Genomic DNA, 10,710 nt, shown 5'->3' on the forward strand with positions numbered 1-10,710 from the left:
AGGCAGAGGCAGATGGATCTCTGTGAGTTCAAGGCAAGCCTGGTCTACATAGTGAGTTCCAGGACAGCTGGGGCTACAGGGAGACCCTGTCTCAAAAAGACCAAAAAAAAAGGAGTGGGGATAGTGGACAGCCCTGTCTAGTTCCTGATATCAGTTGGGAATGCTTCCAGTTTTTCTCCGTTTAGAATGATGTTGGCTGTGAGTTTGTTGTATATGGCTTTAATTATGTTGAGGTATGTTCCCTCCAGTCCAATTCCCTCTAGGACTTTGAATATAAATGTATATTGAATTTTGTCAAAGGCCTCTGCATTTATTGAGATGACCATGTGGTTCTTGTCTTTGAGTCCATTTATATGATTTATGATGTTTATTGAGTTAGGAATATTGAACCATCCCTGCCTCTCTAGAATAAAGCCGACTTGATCATGGTGGATGATCTTTTTGATGTGCGTCTGTATGCAGTTTGCAAGTATTTTGTTGAGAATTTTTGCATCTATGTTCATTAAGGATATGGGTCTATAGTTTTCTTTTTTGGTTGTATCTTTACCTGGCTTGGTATTAGAGTGATGCTGGCTTCATAAAAGGAATTTGGGCTGGGCGTGGTGGCACACGCCTTTAATCTTAGCACTCAGGAGGCAGAGGCAGGCGGATCTCTGTGAGTTCAAGGCCAGCCTGGTCTACATAGTAAGTTCCAGGACAGCTGGGGCTACAGGGAGACCCTGTCTCAAAAAGACCAAAAAAAAAGGAATTTGGGGATTCTCCCTCCATTTCTATCTTTTTGAATAAATTATGTAGTATTGGATGTAGATCTTTAAATGTCTGGTAGAATTCTGCTGTAAATCCATCTGGTCCAGTGGTGTGGTTCTGTGGTAGAATTCTTGCCTACCATGTGCAAGGCCCTGAGTTCCATCCCCAAACTGACATTGACCCATTCATGGACTGAAGTCCAGCATGGGTCAGAGGGACCAAATCCTTGACACTGGGGCAGTAATCACAGAGAGGCTCTGTCCTGAGACTGTGCAAGCATGAACTGCTTTGATGAACAGCCAGGTAGGGCAAGTACTATGGCTGTCATCCTAGGTGTACAGATGGGGAAACTGAGGTGATGGGCAGTGTTGTGCCCTAAGGAACATAGTTGGTGTGTGGGAGCCAGGACAGTAATCTTGGCTCTTCCAGTGCCTCTGAGGGAGGCCTATAGGCCCTGAGACCCCAGGAGGTCTATCTTCAGGGGGCTGCTTATCTAGCAGTGGCTCCAGAGGCCAGTTCTACACAGCCACTCAGCCCCATGTGTCCCCACATTGCAGGCGGAGCCGACAAGCAGCAGATGGATGCAGAGCTCCGAAAGGAAATGATGGCCATTTGGCCCAATCTGTCCCAGAAGACCTTGGATCTGCTGGTCACACCTCACAAATGTAAGCTGCTCAGGGAAGAGATGGGAGGGGAAGGGAGGGAGCTGGGCTGCACATGAGCTCACCTGTCCTCTGCAGCCACTGACCTGACTGTGGGAAAGATCTACGCAGCTATGATGATCATGGAATACTACCGGCAGAGCAAAGCCAAGAAGCAGGAGGCCATGCGAGAGGAGCAGGTATGCCCATGGATGTAGACAGGCTGTGGGGCAGAACAGGGTGGGCAGTCACAGGGCAGCCAGTCAAGCTAGAGGGGTTGACTCAGCCTGGGCCCAAGTAGTTCTCAAAGAGGAAAAGGAAGGGAGGAAGAGGAGGAAGGGCTGAGCCCCGGCCTGCAGGGAGGACTCTGGATTTTACTCCAGTGAGATGGAAACTGAGGAGGGTTCTAAGCAGAGGCACCCGCCCACTGCCACCTTGTAGTGGTTGAGTATGGAAATGTATGGGGAGGCTTCCATACTGGTAGAGGTAGGGGACCAGTGTGAGGAGTGGAGTGATAATTGATCCATCTCAGAATGAATTTGGGAGGAAGACGTTGTGTGTGTTTGTGTTTGTTTTTTAACTCGGTGGTGAGAATCTCCAGCATGAACTTTATAGATGATTACATTGTATAGTTCTGTCAAAAGTTGGGCAGGAGGGCTAGAGAAATGGCTCAGCGCTTAAGAGCACTGACTGCTCTTATAGAGGACCTGGGTTTGATTCCCAGCACCCAGATGGAGGCTACAACCATCCTTAACTCCAGATCCAGGGAAATCCAACGCCCTCTTCTGACCTCCATGGCATTGCACAACACAGGTGCACTTACATACATGCAGGCAATATACTCATACACATAAAATTCAAAAAAATATATATTTTTTAAAGTTGGACAGCGTCCTGAGAGAAGGCTCAGTGGTAAAGGCACTTGCCCTGGGACCCATGTGGTACAGGGAAAGAACAGACTCCTGCAAGTTGTTCTCTGACTTCCATATACCACACACAAAAAATAAACAAAAATGTAAAAGAAGAGCAGACCAGCCAGCTCAGTGATTAGACCCTGCTGCCAAGCCTGACAACCTGAGCTACATCCCTACAACTCACATAGTGGGAAGAGAACAGACTCACACATTGTTCTCTGACCTCCACTTGTCACTGTGGCTCACAGCATGCACACATAGGCACACAGAATAAATAGATAAATATGTAATAAAAAGGACTAGATAGCCGGGTGTGGTGGCACACATCTTTAATCTCAGCACTTGGGAGGCAGAGGCGGGCGGATCTCTGTGAGTTCAAGGCCAGCCTGCTCTACATAGTGAGTTCCAGGACAGCTGGGGCTACAGGGAGACCCTGTCTCAAAAGACCAAAAATAAATAAATTAAATAAATAAATAAATAAATAAATGGACTAGAGAGATGGTGTCCTAGTTTGTTTCTTCATTGCTGTGACAAACACTCTGACCACTACCAACTTGGGGAGGAAAGGGTTTATTTATCTTACAACTCCTAGGTCATAGTTCATCAGGGAACCCAAGATAGAAACTCAGGGCAGGAACCTGGAGGCAGGAGCACAGACTGTGGAGGAACACTGCTTACTGGCTTGCTCCCCTGGCCCCTGCTCAGCCTGTGTTCTTATGCAACACAGGCCCACCTGCCCAGTGGTGGCAACACCAACAGTGGGCTGGGCCCTCCCACATCACTCATCAAGAAGATGCCCCACAGACATGGTCACAGGCCAGTCCAATGAAGGAAATTCCCCAATTGAGGCTCCCTCTACCCCATGGCCACAGGCCAGTCCAATGAAGGCAATTCCCTAATTAGAGGCTCCCTCAACCCAGGTGTGTCAAGTTGACACTAACGCTATCCAGCACAGATGGCTTAGCATTGGGAGCCCATACTGCTCTTGGGGAGAACCTAAGTTCAATTCCCAGCACCCACATGGGGCAGCTCACAAACTCTTATAACACCAGAACCAACACCTCTGGCTTCTGTGGGCACCTTCACCCATGTACACACATATCCACACACAATCTTTTTTTAAATTTTAAGTAATGGGGGCTGGAGAGATGGCTCAGCAGTTAAAAACACTGACTGTTCTTGCAGAAGACCCAGGTTCAAATCCCAGCACCCACATGGCAGCTAACTGTCCATAACTCCAGTTCCAGGGGATCTGACAAGTCTCTTCTGTCCTCTGTGGGCATTGCATAACAGGGGTGCACTTACCTACATGCAGGCAATACATGCATACACATAAAATAAAAATAATAAAATGTTTTAAAAATTTTTAACTAATGAAAAAAATTTTTAAACTTTAATTATGTAGGCTTGGTGGGTAGATAGGACCTGCCTGTGTGTTTGTGTGTGTGTCAGGAATGTCAAGACCACTTTGGGGGTTGAGGGTGTAGCTTAGTGTTCAATCACCCACCTAATATGCCAGGCCCTGGGTTTTCCCAGCACCATCTGGCCTGAGCTTCCTGTACCTGCTCTGTCCAGCCTGCTTTGCACACACTCTCTGCGCTCTGCCTCCCCAGAACCGGACGCCTCTCATGTTCCAGCGCATGGAGCCCCCATCACCAACACAGGAGGGAGGATCCAGCCAGAATGCCCTCCCCTCTGCCCAGCTGGACCCAGGAGTAAGCCTGTAAGTGTCCCTCTGGCCAACTGTGGGGGTGCCAGGACCCAGGTTCCAGAAACCTGGAGCTGCTGCATACCCATCCTGGCCTCTGTTCCCTTTGCAGGATGGCTCATGAAAGCAGCATGAAAGAGAGCCCATCCTGGGTGACACAGAGGGCCCAAGAGATGTTCCAAAAGACCGGCACATGGAGCCCTGAGCGAGAGCCCCCCAGTGACATGCCTAACAGCCAGCCCAACTCCCAGGTGCCCGCTGCCTGCTGCTGCCCCCGGGTCGGGTGGTTCAGAAGGAGGGGACTCACACAGTCAGGCCCCGGGCTCACCTGGCTCCAACCTCTGCCCCACAGTCCGTGGAGATGCGAGAGATGGGCACTGATGGCTACTCTGACAGCGAGCACTACCTCCCCATGGAAGGCCAGGCACGGGCCGCCTCCATGCCCCGCCTCCCTGCAGAGAACCAGGTGAGAGCTTGCACCGTCCTGGGTCACGCCCTTGTGCACTGAGCCTCTGGAATTCAGGAGAACCCAGAATCTCCTCCAGGACACTGCCCTGGGTAGGGCTACCTACAGCTGCCATTAGCTGCCCCATCTCCTCCTGGCTATACCCAAGCACCTGGAGGTTCTTCTAGCCTCTTTCTGACAGAAGGATGGGCACCCTGGGCAGAACACTGACAAGTGGCTTCCTTCCACCCTATTTGGGGGTGTAGAGGGGGGGAGGAGGATGGGTTGAGGAGGGGTCTGTCCAGCCCTGGTGAGAGGTGCCATTGGAATCCCCACTTTAGCCTGGTGTGGTGTACCAAGCACTTAGGAGGCTGAGGTAAGAGGACTTCCATGCCAGCCTGGGCTACAGCCTGGGACCCAATCTCAAAACAAATTCTTAAAAACCAAGTGTGGTGGCACAACACCTGAAATCTCAGAACTTAGGAGGTCGAGGCAGGAGGATCTGATGTTCAAGACCAGCCCCTGCTATACAGCTAGTTCGAAGCCAACCTCAACTGTGTGAGATCCTCTCTCAAATCAAAACCTAAGAATTGTACCTCCAAGGCTGGAGGTAGAGGTCAGTATTAAACCTATGTTTAGCCTGGGCAAGGCCTGGGTTCCATCCCCAGCACCAAAACACTGTCCCTGCTACCCATGTACTCTATACACATGAGCACCTAAGCACACGTGCCTATGTACCTGGCTGTGCACTGCATTCATAGACACTTGTGTTGCAGCATGGGCATCATACCTTGTATACATGCACACACAGGCCTGCTGCCCTCAGGAACTAGGCATGTCTAAGTACAGGTTTTGGGGTTTTTGGTTTCATTTTGTTTTTTCTTTTGTTTTTTGTTTGTTTTGTTTTGGTGGGATTTGTTTGGGTTTTTTTTTATTTGTTTGGTCTTTTTTGAGACAGGTTCTCCCTATAGCCCCAGCTGGCCTGGAACTCGCTTTGTAGACCAGGCTGGCCTTGAACTCACAGAGATTCGTCTGCCTCTGCCTCCGAGTGCTGGGACTAAAGGCATGCGCCACCACACCTGGCCCGTTTTGTTTTGTTTTTTGAGACAGTCTCACTATCCTTGCTGGTCTGGAACTCGCTATGTAGACCAGCCCTAGCCTTACCTGGAACTCAAGAGATCCACCTGCCTCTACCTCTCAAGTGTGGGGATTAAAGGCATGCACCACTACACCAGCATGTCTGAGGACTCTGTAGGCAGAATCTGAGTGGGCCTGGGATATCTGTGGGAGGGGTGGGTGATAGGATGTGTACATGACATGTGTCTGTGTGTGGCTGCTTCACTAAGCTGCTGGGGTCCCCTGTGAAAGGGAGGCAGGATCCTATGGGAACAGAGGGTTCTAAAGCATGCCTGGCTGCTTCGCAGTGAAATGGGGATGGGGCACAGGCTGCCACTGAGGAGCCCTAATGACAGGGAGAAAGGGCAGGCAGAAGGGGGCATGTCTGACTGGAGCAGCTTTGTGCTGTGTACGGTATCTGCACTGTGCCTGGCTGCCTGGCTGGACCAGCATGGCCCCCAAGGGCCTGGCCTCTGGCTGCTATGACCTTGGGGTGCATGTGGCTGCCATGTCCCTTCCTTAAGGGCTGGCCTGCTGACCTCAGGACAGGGATGAGCCAAGCTGGGCTGATGGCCATCTGGAAACTCTGAGTCGGGGCTTAGGGGAGCCAGGCAGGTCACATCGCATGAAAGGGGTCAGGGGCCTGCGGCCTTGCTGTCCCATCTGTCAGTCTCATGCCTCTGCCATCTGTCCATTTGTTTCCTGTCTGTTTCTTCTGTACCTGTTTCGGAAATAGCCAGCTAGTTCCTGGGGCATCCCCTCACTCACCACCGGATACTTTAACTACCACCACCACCACCCCACCACCCCGCACCTCCTCCATGCACCACCCACCACCTCCCCTTTTGCCTTTTATATTTATTTCCTTCTTTCTGTTTTTTCTGTGTGCGCCATCCTGTGGGGCTGGGACAGAGGAGACGGGGCCGGCCACGTGGGAATAACCTCAGTGTATGTACCATGCCCAGCCAGCTCGGCTCCGGCCCCCCTCTTCCTCCCCGTCCCCCTTGGGCCAGCTCCTACCATCTCCCCTTGCCCTCAACCTCACCCTTTCTTTGCAGACCCCACTCCTCTCCCCATGGAGCCCCCTCCTCATGTGTTGTGTTCTATGTGTGAAGGGAGACCACACCACACCCCACTCCTTTTTTAGCACCTTAAAGAGGCTGCCCTGCCCACCCTGTCCCTCTTTCTTGGTGATCTGTTATTCCAACTCCACAGGCTACCACTGGCCCATAGCCTCAGGTCCTTTTAAAGCTCCTGCCTTGGGCAGTGCCCCAGGCATCAGAGTTCTGCCAGGCCCTAATTGGGGTTGGGAGCCACCCTGCCTTCCTCCTTCCACCTGCTACAGAACCACAGGCTGTCCATGGCAGAGCAAGACCAAGGGTTGGGAGACAGCAAATACAGATCAAGAATGGGCCCCCCAACACCTCAAATGTCAGCACAAACCCTAGCCTGGGGGTTGGGGAGTCAGAAGAGTTGGGCCTAGTTGGTCAAGGAGGAGCACAGCTTCAAGATTAGTATCCCAACCTCTCTGAAGAGGAGGCCCTACAGCAGGACTCCCAGGCTTATATGCTGCAATCAGGGTGTGCTTCCTGCCAGCCAGTCAGCCGGGCCCCCAGTGGGCACTGGGGATCAGGGGATCCTGGAAAGGAGGGTGAGGAGTCAGCCTGGGACTACTGACCAGAGTCCAGGATGCACCCAAAGGAGCAGCAGCAGCCCTGTCATCGGGACACATGAATTCCTGGGGCTTTACCTGTGCAGTCAGCAAGCCAGGCTCTCAGGCTCCCAACTGCACCCTGGACCCAGCCCCTGGACAGTCACATATACCCTGACTCCATCACAAACAGCCACCCACCAACCAGGCTTTGGCCACGGGGCTGGAAGGAAAAGGCCCTGTAAGTGCTGGCCACTGACCCTGCCCACACCTGTCCCCCTCCCCCAGACCATCTCTGACACCAGCCCCATGAAGCGCTCAGCCTCCGTGCTGGGCCCCAAAGCCCGGCGCCTGGACGACTACTCATTGGAGCGGGTGCCACCAGAGGAGAACCAACGGTACCACCAACGACGCAGGGACCGTGGCCACCGGGCCTCTGAGCGTTCTCTGGGCCGCTACACTGATGTGGACACAGGTGGGCTATCGAGGAGTCCAGGAACAGAGGGAGAAGGAGGTTAAAGAACTTCTGTGGGACAGAGGATTGGACACACACCTCTAATGCCCGCACTGAGGCAGAGAATTTGAGGCCAGCCTGGGGCACACAGTAGAAGTCAGGAAAAAAAAAAAGGCTGGGGAGATAATGAGTGAAGGGTTTGTGACATCTGAGTTCAGCATCCACATAAAAGCTGTGTGGTAGAGTTGGAGAGATGGCTCAGCAGTTAAGAGCACTGACTGTTCTTGCAGAAGACCCGGGTTCAAATCCCAGCACCCACATGGCAGCTAACAACTGTCTGTAACTTCAGTTCCAGGGGATCTGACAGCCTCTTCTGACCTCCGAGAGCATTGCATGACACGGGTGCACTTACCTACATACAGGCAGTACACATATACACATAAAAATTTTTTTAAAAAGCTGTGTGGTAGTATACACCTGTAACCCTGGGACTGCAGAATCAGGCAGAGCCCTGGAGCTTGTTGGCGAGCCAGCCTGGCAGAATCAGTGAACTGGGGGCTCAGTGAGACCTATCTCAGATAAGGTAGAGCACACCTGAGGAAAGACCCAACAGGAGCACACAGGTATAAACACACAAATGTGTGTCACACACAGAGACAAAAAAAAAGGGGGTGGGGAAGGAAGGAGAGGGAGAGAGAGAAAAGTCAGGCATGCCTTTAATCCCATTATTCAGAGGCAGGTGGATCTCCATATGGTTTGAGGCTGGCCTGGTCTACATAGTGAGTTCCAGGCCAGCCAAGGCTACATAGAGGAGAGAGAGAGAGAGAGGAGAGTGGGAGAGAACGAGAACAGAAACAAGCTGGGAAGATGGCTCAGTTGATAGCACAAGGAATGCATGTAAAAAAGCAGGCAGGACAGATTGCTCAGTGGTTAAGAGCCATAACCTGTAGCTCTTAAGCTCCTGGAGGACCCAAGATCTGTTCCTAACACCCACCCATAACTCCCGATCTAGAGAACGCAATACTTAATTCTGGTCTTTAAAAGCACCTGTACATACCCACATATAAACACAAATAAAAATTAAATCTTAAGAAAGCCAGGCATCATCATGCACACTTGGAATCCCTGAGTTAGGGAAGCTCACCAGCCTAGCCTACTCAATGAGTTCTAGGCCAGTGAGATGCTGACTCAGAAAACAAGGAAAGTGGAGAGGTGACTCAACAGGTACAGCATTTGCCAACATGAAGATCTGAGTTTGGATCTCCAGAACGCACTTAAGACGGACAACCCCAGCAGTCCTAAGGCAAGATGGGCAGTGGGACAACCAGGACACAGCAGACAAGAGAATCAGTCTCAAACAAGGTGGGAGGTGAGGAGAGTGTCTTCTGACCTCCACATGCATTCAGTGATGCACATGCACCCTCACACACGTGAACATGCCCATAGACACACAAAAAATTTTTTTAAGTTGGGTTTTTCTTGGGGGGGTACTGGAGAGATGCTCAGTGGTTAACAGCAGTGGCTACTCTTAACAGAGAAGGAGTAAAAAAAGGCTGAATGGGGTTGGGTGGTGGGAGTAACTCTCAACACAGTAGAAAAGGGGAGGGGCCAGGCAAGATGCCTCAGCTGGTAAAGGCATCTGAGTTTCATTCCCAGAAACCACAAGGTAGAAGAGCGCTGAATCCCTTAGGTTTTCCTCTGACCCACCCACGTATATATACCTACAAAAATCAATGTGTATGGGGGTTATTTTTAGGCTGGGGTTGGGTGGTGGGAGTAACTCTCAACACAGTAGAAAAGGGGAGGGGCCAGGCAAGATGCCTCAGCTGGTAAAGGCATCTGAGTTTCATTCCCAGAAACCACAAGGTAGAAGAGCGCTGAATCCCTTAGGTTTTCCTCTGACCCACCCACGTATATATACCTACAAAAATCAATGTGTATGGGGGTTATTTTTGTTTTAATGTTCTGAATAGGGAGACCAGGGGGCAATGGTATAGTCTGGAGACCTGGACCCTGCTGACCAATGGGCCCTGGCCAGGCCCTGCCGGCCTCAGCCTGGCCTGGAGGGCCTCATATGACTCCAGCCCTGCCCCTCCCCTCCTCCTTCACCCATGTCTTTCCCACCCAGGTTTGGGTACGGATCTGAGCATGACCACCCAATCCGGGGACCTGCCATCCAAAGATCAGGAGCGGGGCCGGCCCAAGGACCGGAAGCATCGACAACACCATCACCACCACCACCACCACCATCCCCCGCCTGCTGACAAGGAGCGTTATGTCCAGGAGCGGCCCGACGTGGGCCGGGCCCGGGCCCGGGACCAACGCTGGTCCCGCTCGCCCAGCGAGGGCCGAGAGCACGCGGCACACCGGCAGGTGGGTGAGGCACCGTGCAAGCGGGTGGCATCTCGGAAGGTGGGTGGCCCCCTGGCACGTGGGTGTGACCCGCGGGGACCAGCCGGGACCCCGACTCTCACACAGTCCTGGGCAGGCCCAGCCGCCGCTGCTTGCTCCCCAGCCGTGGGCTGCACCCCGCTTTCCTTTAACCCGGCTTCCCTTTTTGTTTCAATTATGATTTCTGTCCTCCGGACGCCTGTGAGTAATTTTTGAAACTTACAAACTCCATTTCTCACTTCTCTCCTCACTTTGTTATGTTGGTTTTGCCCCGTCCTCCCTCCTCGTGTCACTCCGTCCTCCCCGTCCTCCCGTGGCTGTGGCTTTTCTCTTTTTTTTCCATTGATCGTCCTGTGGCCCCGCCCCCCTCCCGCCCGGTCGGCTCCGTCCTCCCGTCTGTGTCCTCCCATTTCCCGGTTCCTTTGGTTGTATCTTTTCTTTTGATTTCCTTTGTTTCAATTTTCGTGTAGGGCAGTAGTTCCGTCAGTGGAAGCCCAGCCCCCTCAACATCTGGCACCAGCACTCCGCGGCGCGGCCGCCGCCAGCTCCCCCAGACCCCCTGCACCCCGCGGCCTCTCGTGTCCTACTCCCCAGCGGTGCGCAGGGCCGGCCGCGTGCGCCGCCTGCCGGGCCCCGCAGAACC

The 10,710-nt window shown here is 52.6% G+C and overlaps 1 protein-coding gene across 1 annotated transcript in view; it reads left to right on the plus strand.

The window, feature by feature from the left end:
- Positions 1–10,710, plus strand: part of Cacna1a (calcium voltage-gated channel subunit alpha1 A) — a 252,884-nt gene that overhangs the window by 241,071 nt on the left and 1,103 nt on the right. The window contains exons 41-49 of the mRNA XM_029557367.1: positions 1,305–1,412; positions 1,488–1,588; positions 3,916–4,025; positions 4,123–4,261; positions 4,363–4,476; positions 6,484–6,519; positions 7,511–7,697; positions 9,805–10,049; positions 10,538–10,702. Coding sequence (XP_029413227.1) covers positions 1,305–1,412; positions 1,488–1,588; positions 3,916–4,025; positions 4,123–4,261; positions 4,363–4,476; positions 6,484–6,519; positions 7,511–7,697; positions 9,805–10,049; positions 10,538–10,702 — 1,205 coding nt within the window. The remainder of the gene's footprint in view (positions 1–1,304; positions 1,413–1,487; positions 1,589–3,915; positions 4,026–4,122; positions 4,262–4,362; positions 4,477–6,483; positions 6,520–7,510; positions 7,698–9,804; positions 10,050–10,537; positions 10,703–10,710) is intronic.

This window comes from Nannospalax galili, unplaced genomic scaffold (assembly GCF_000622305.1).
Source record: "Nannospalax galili isolate Female #2095 unplaced genomic scaffold, S.galili_v1.0 scaffold47, whole genome shotgun sequence".
Classification (NCBI taxonomy): Eukaryota; Metazoa; Chordata; class Mammalia; order Rodentia; family Spalacidae; genus Nannospalax; species Nannospalax galili.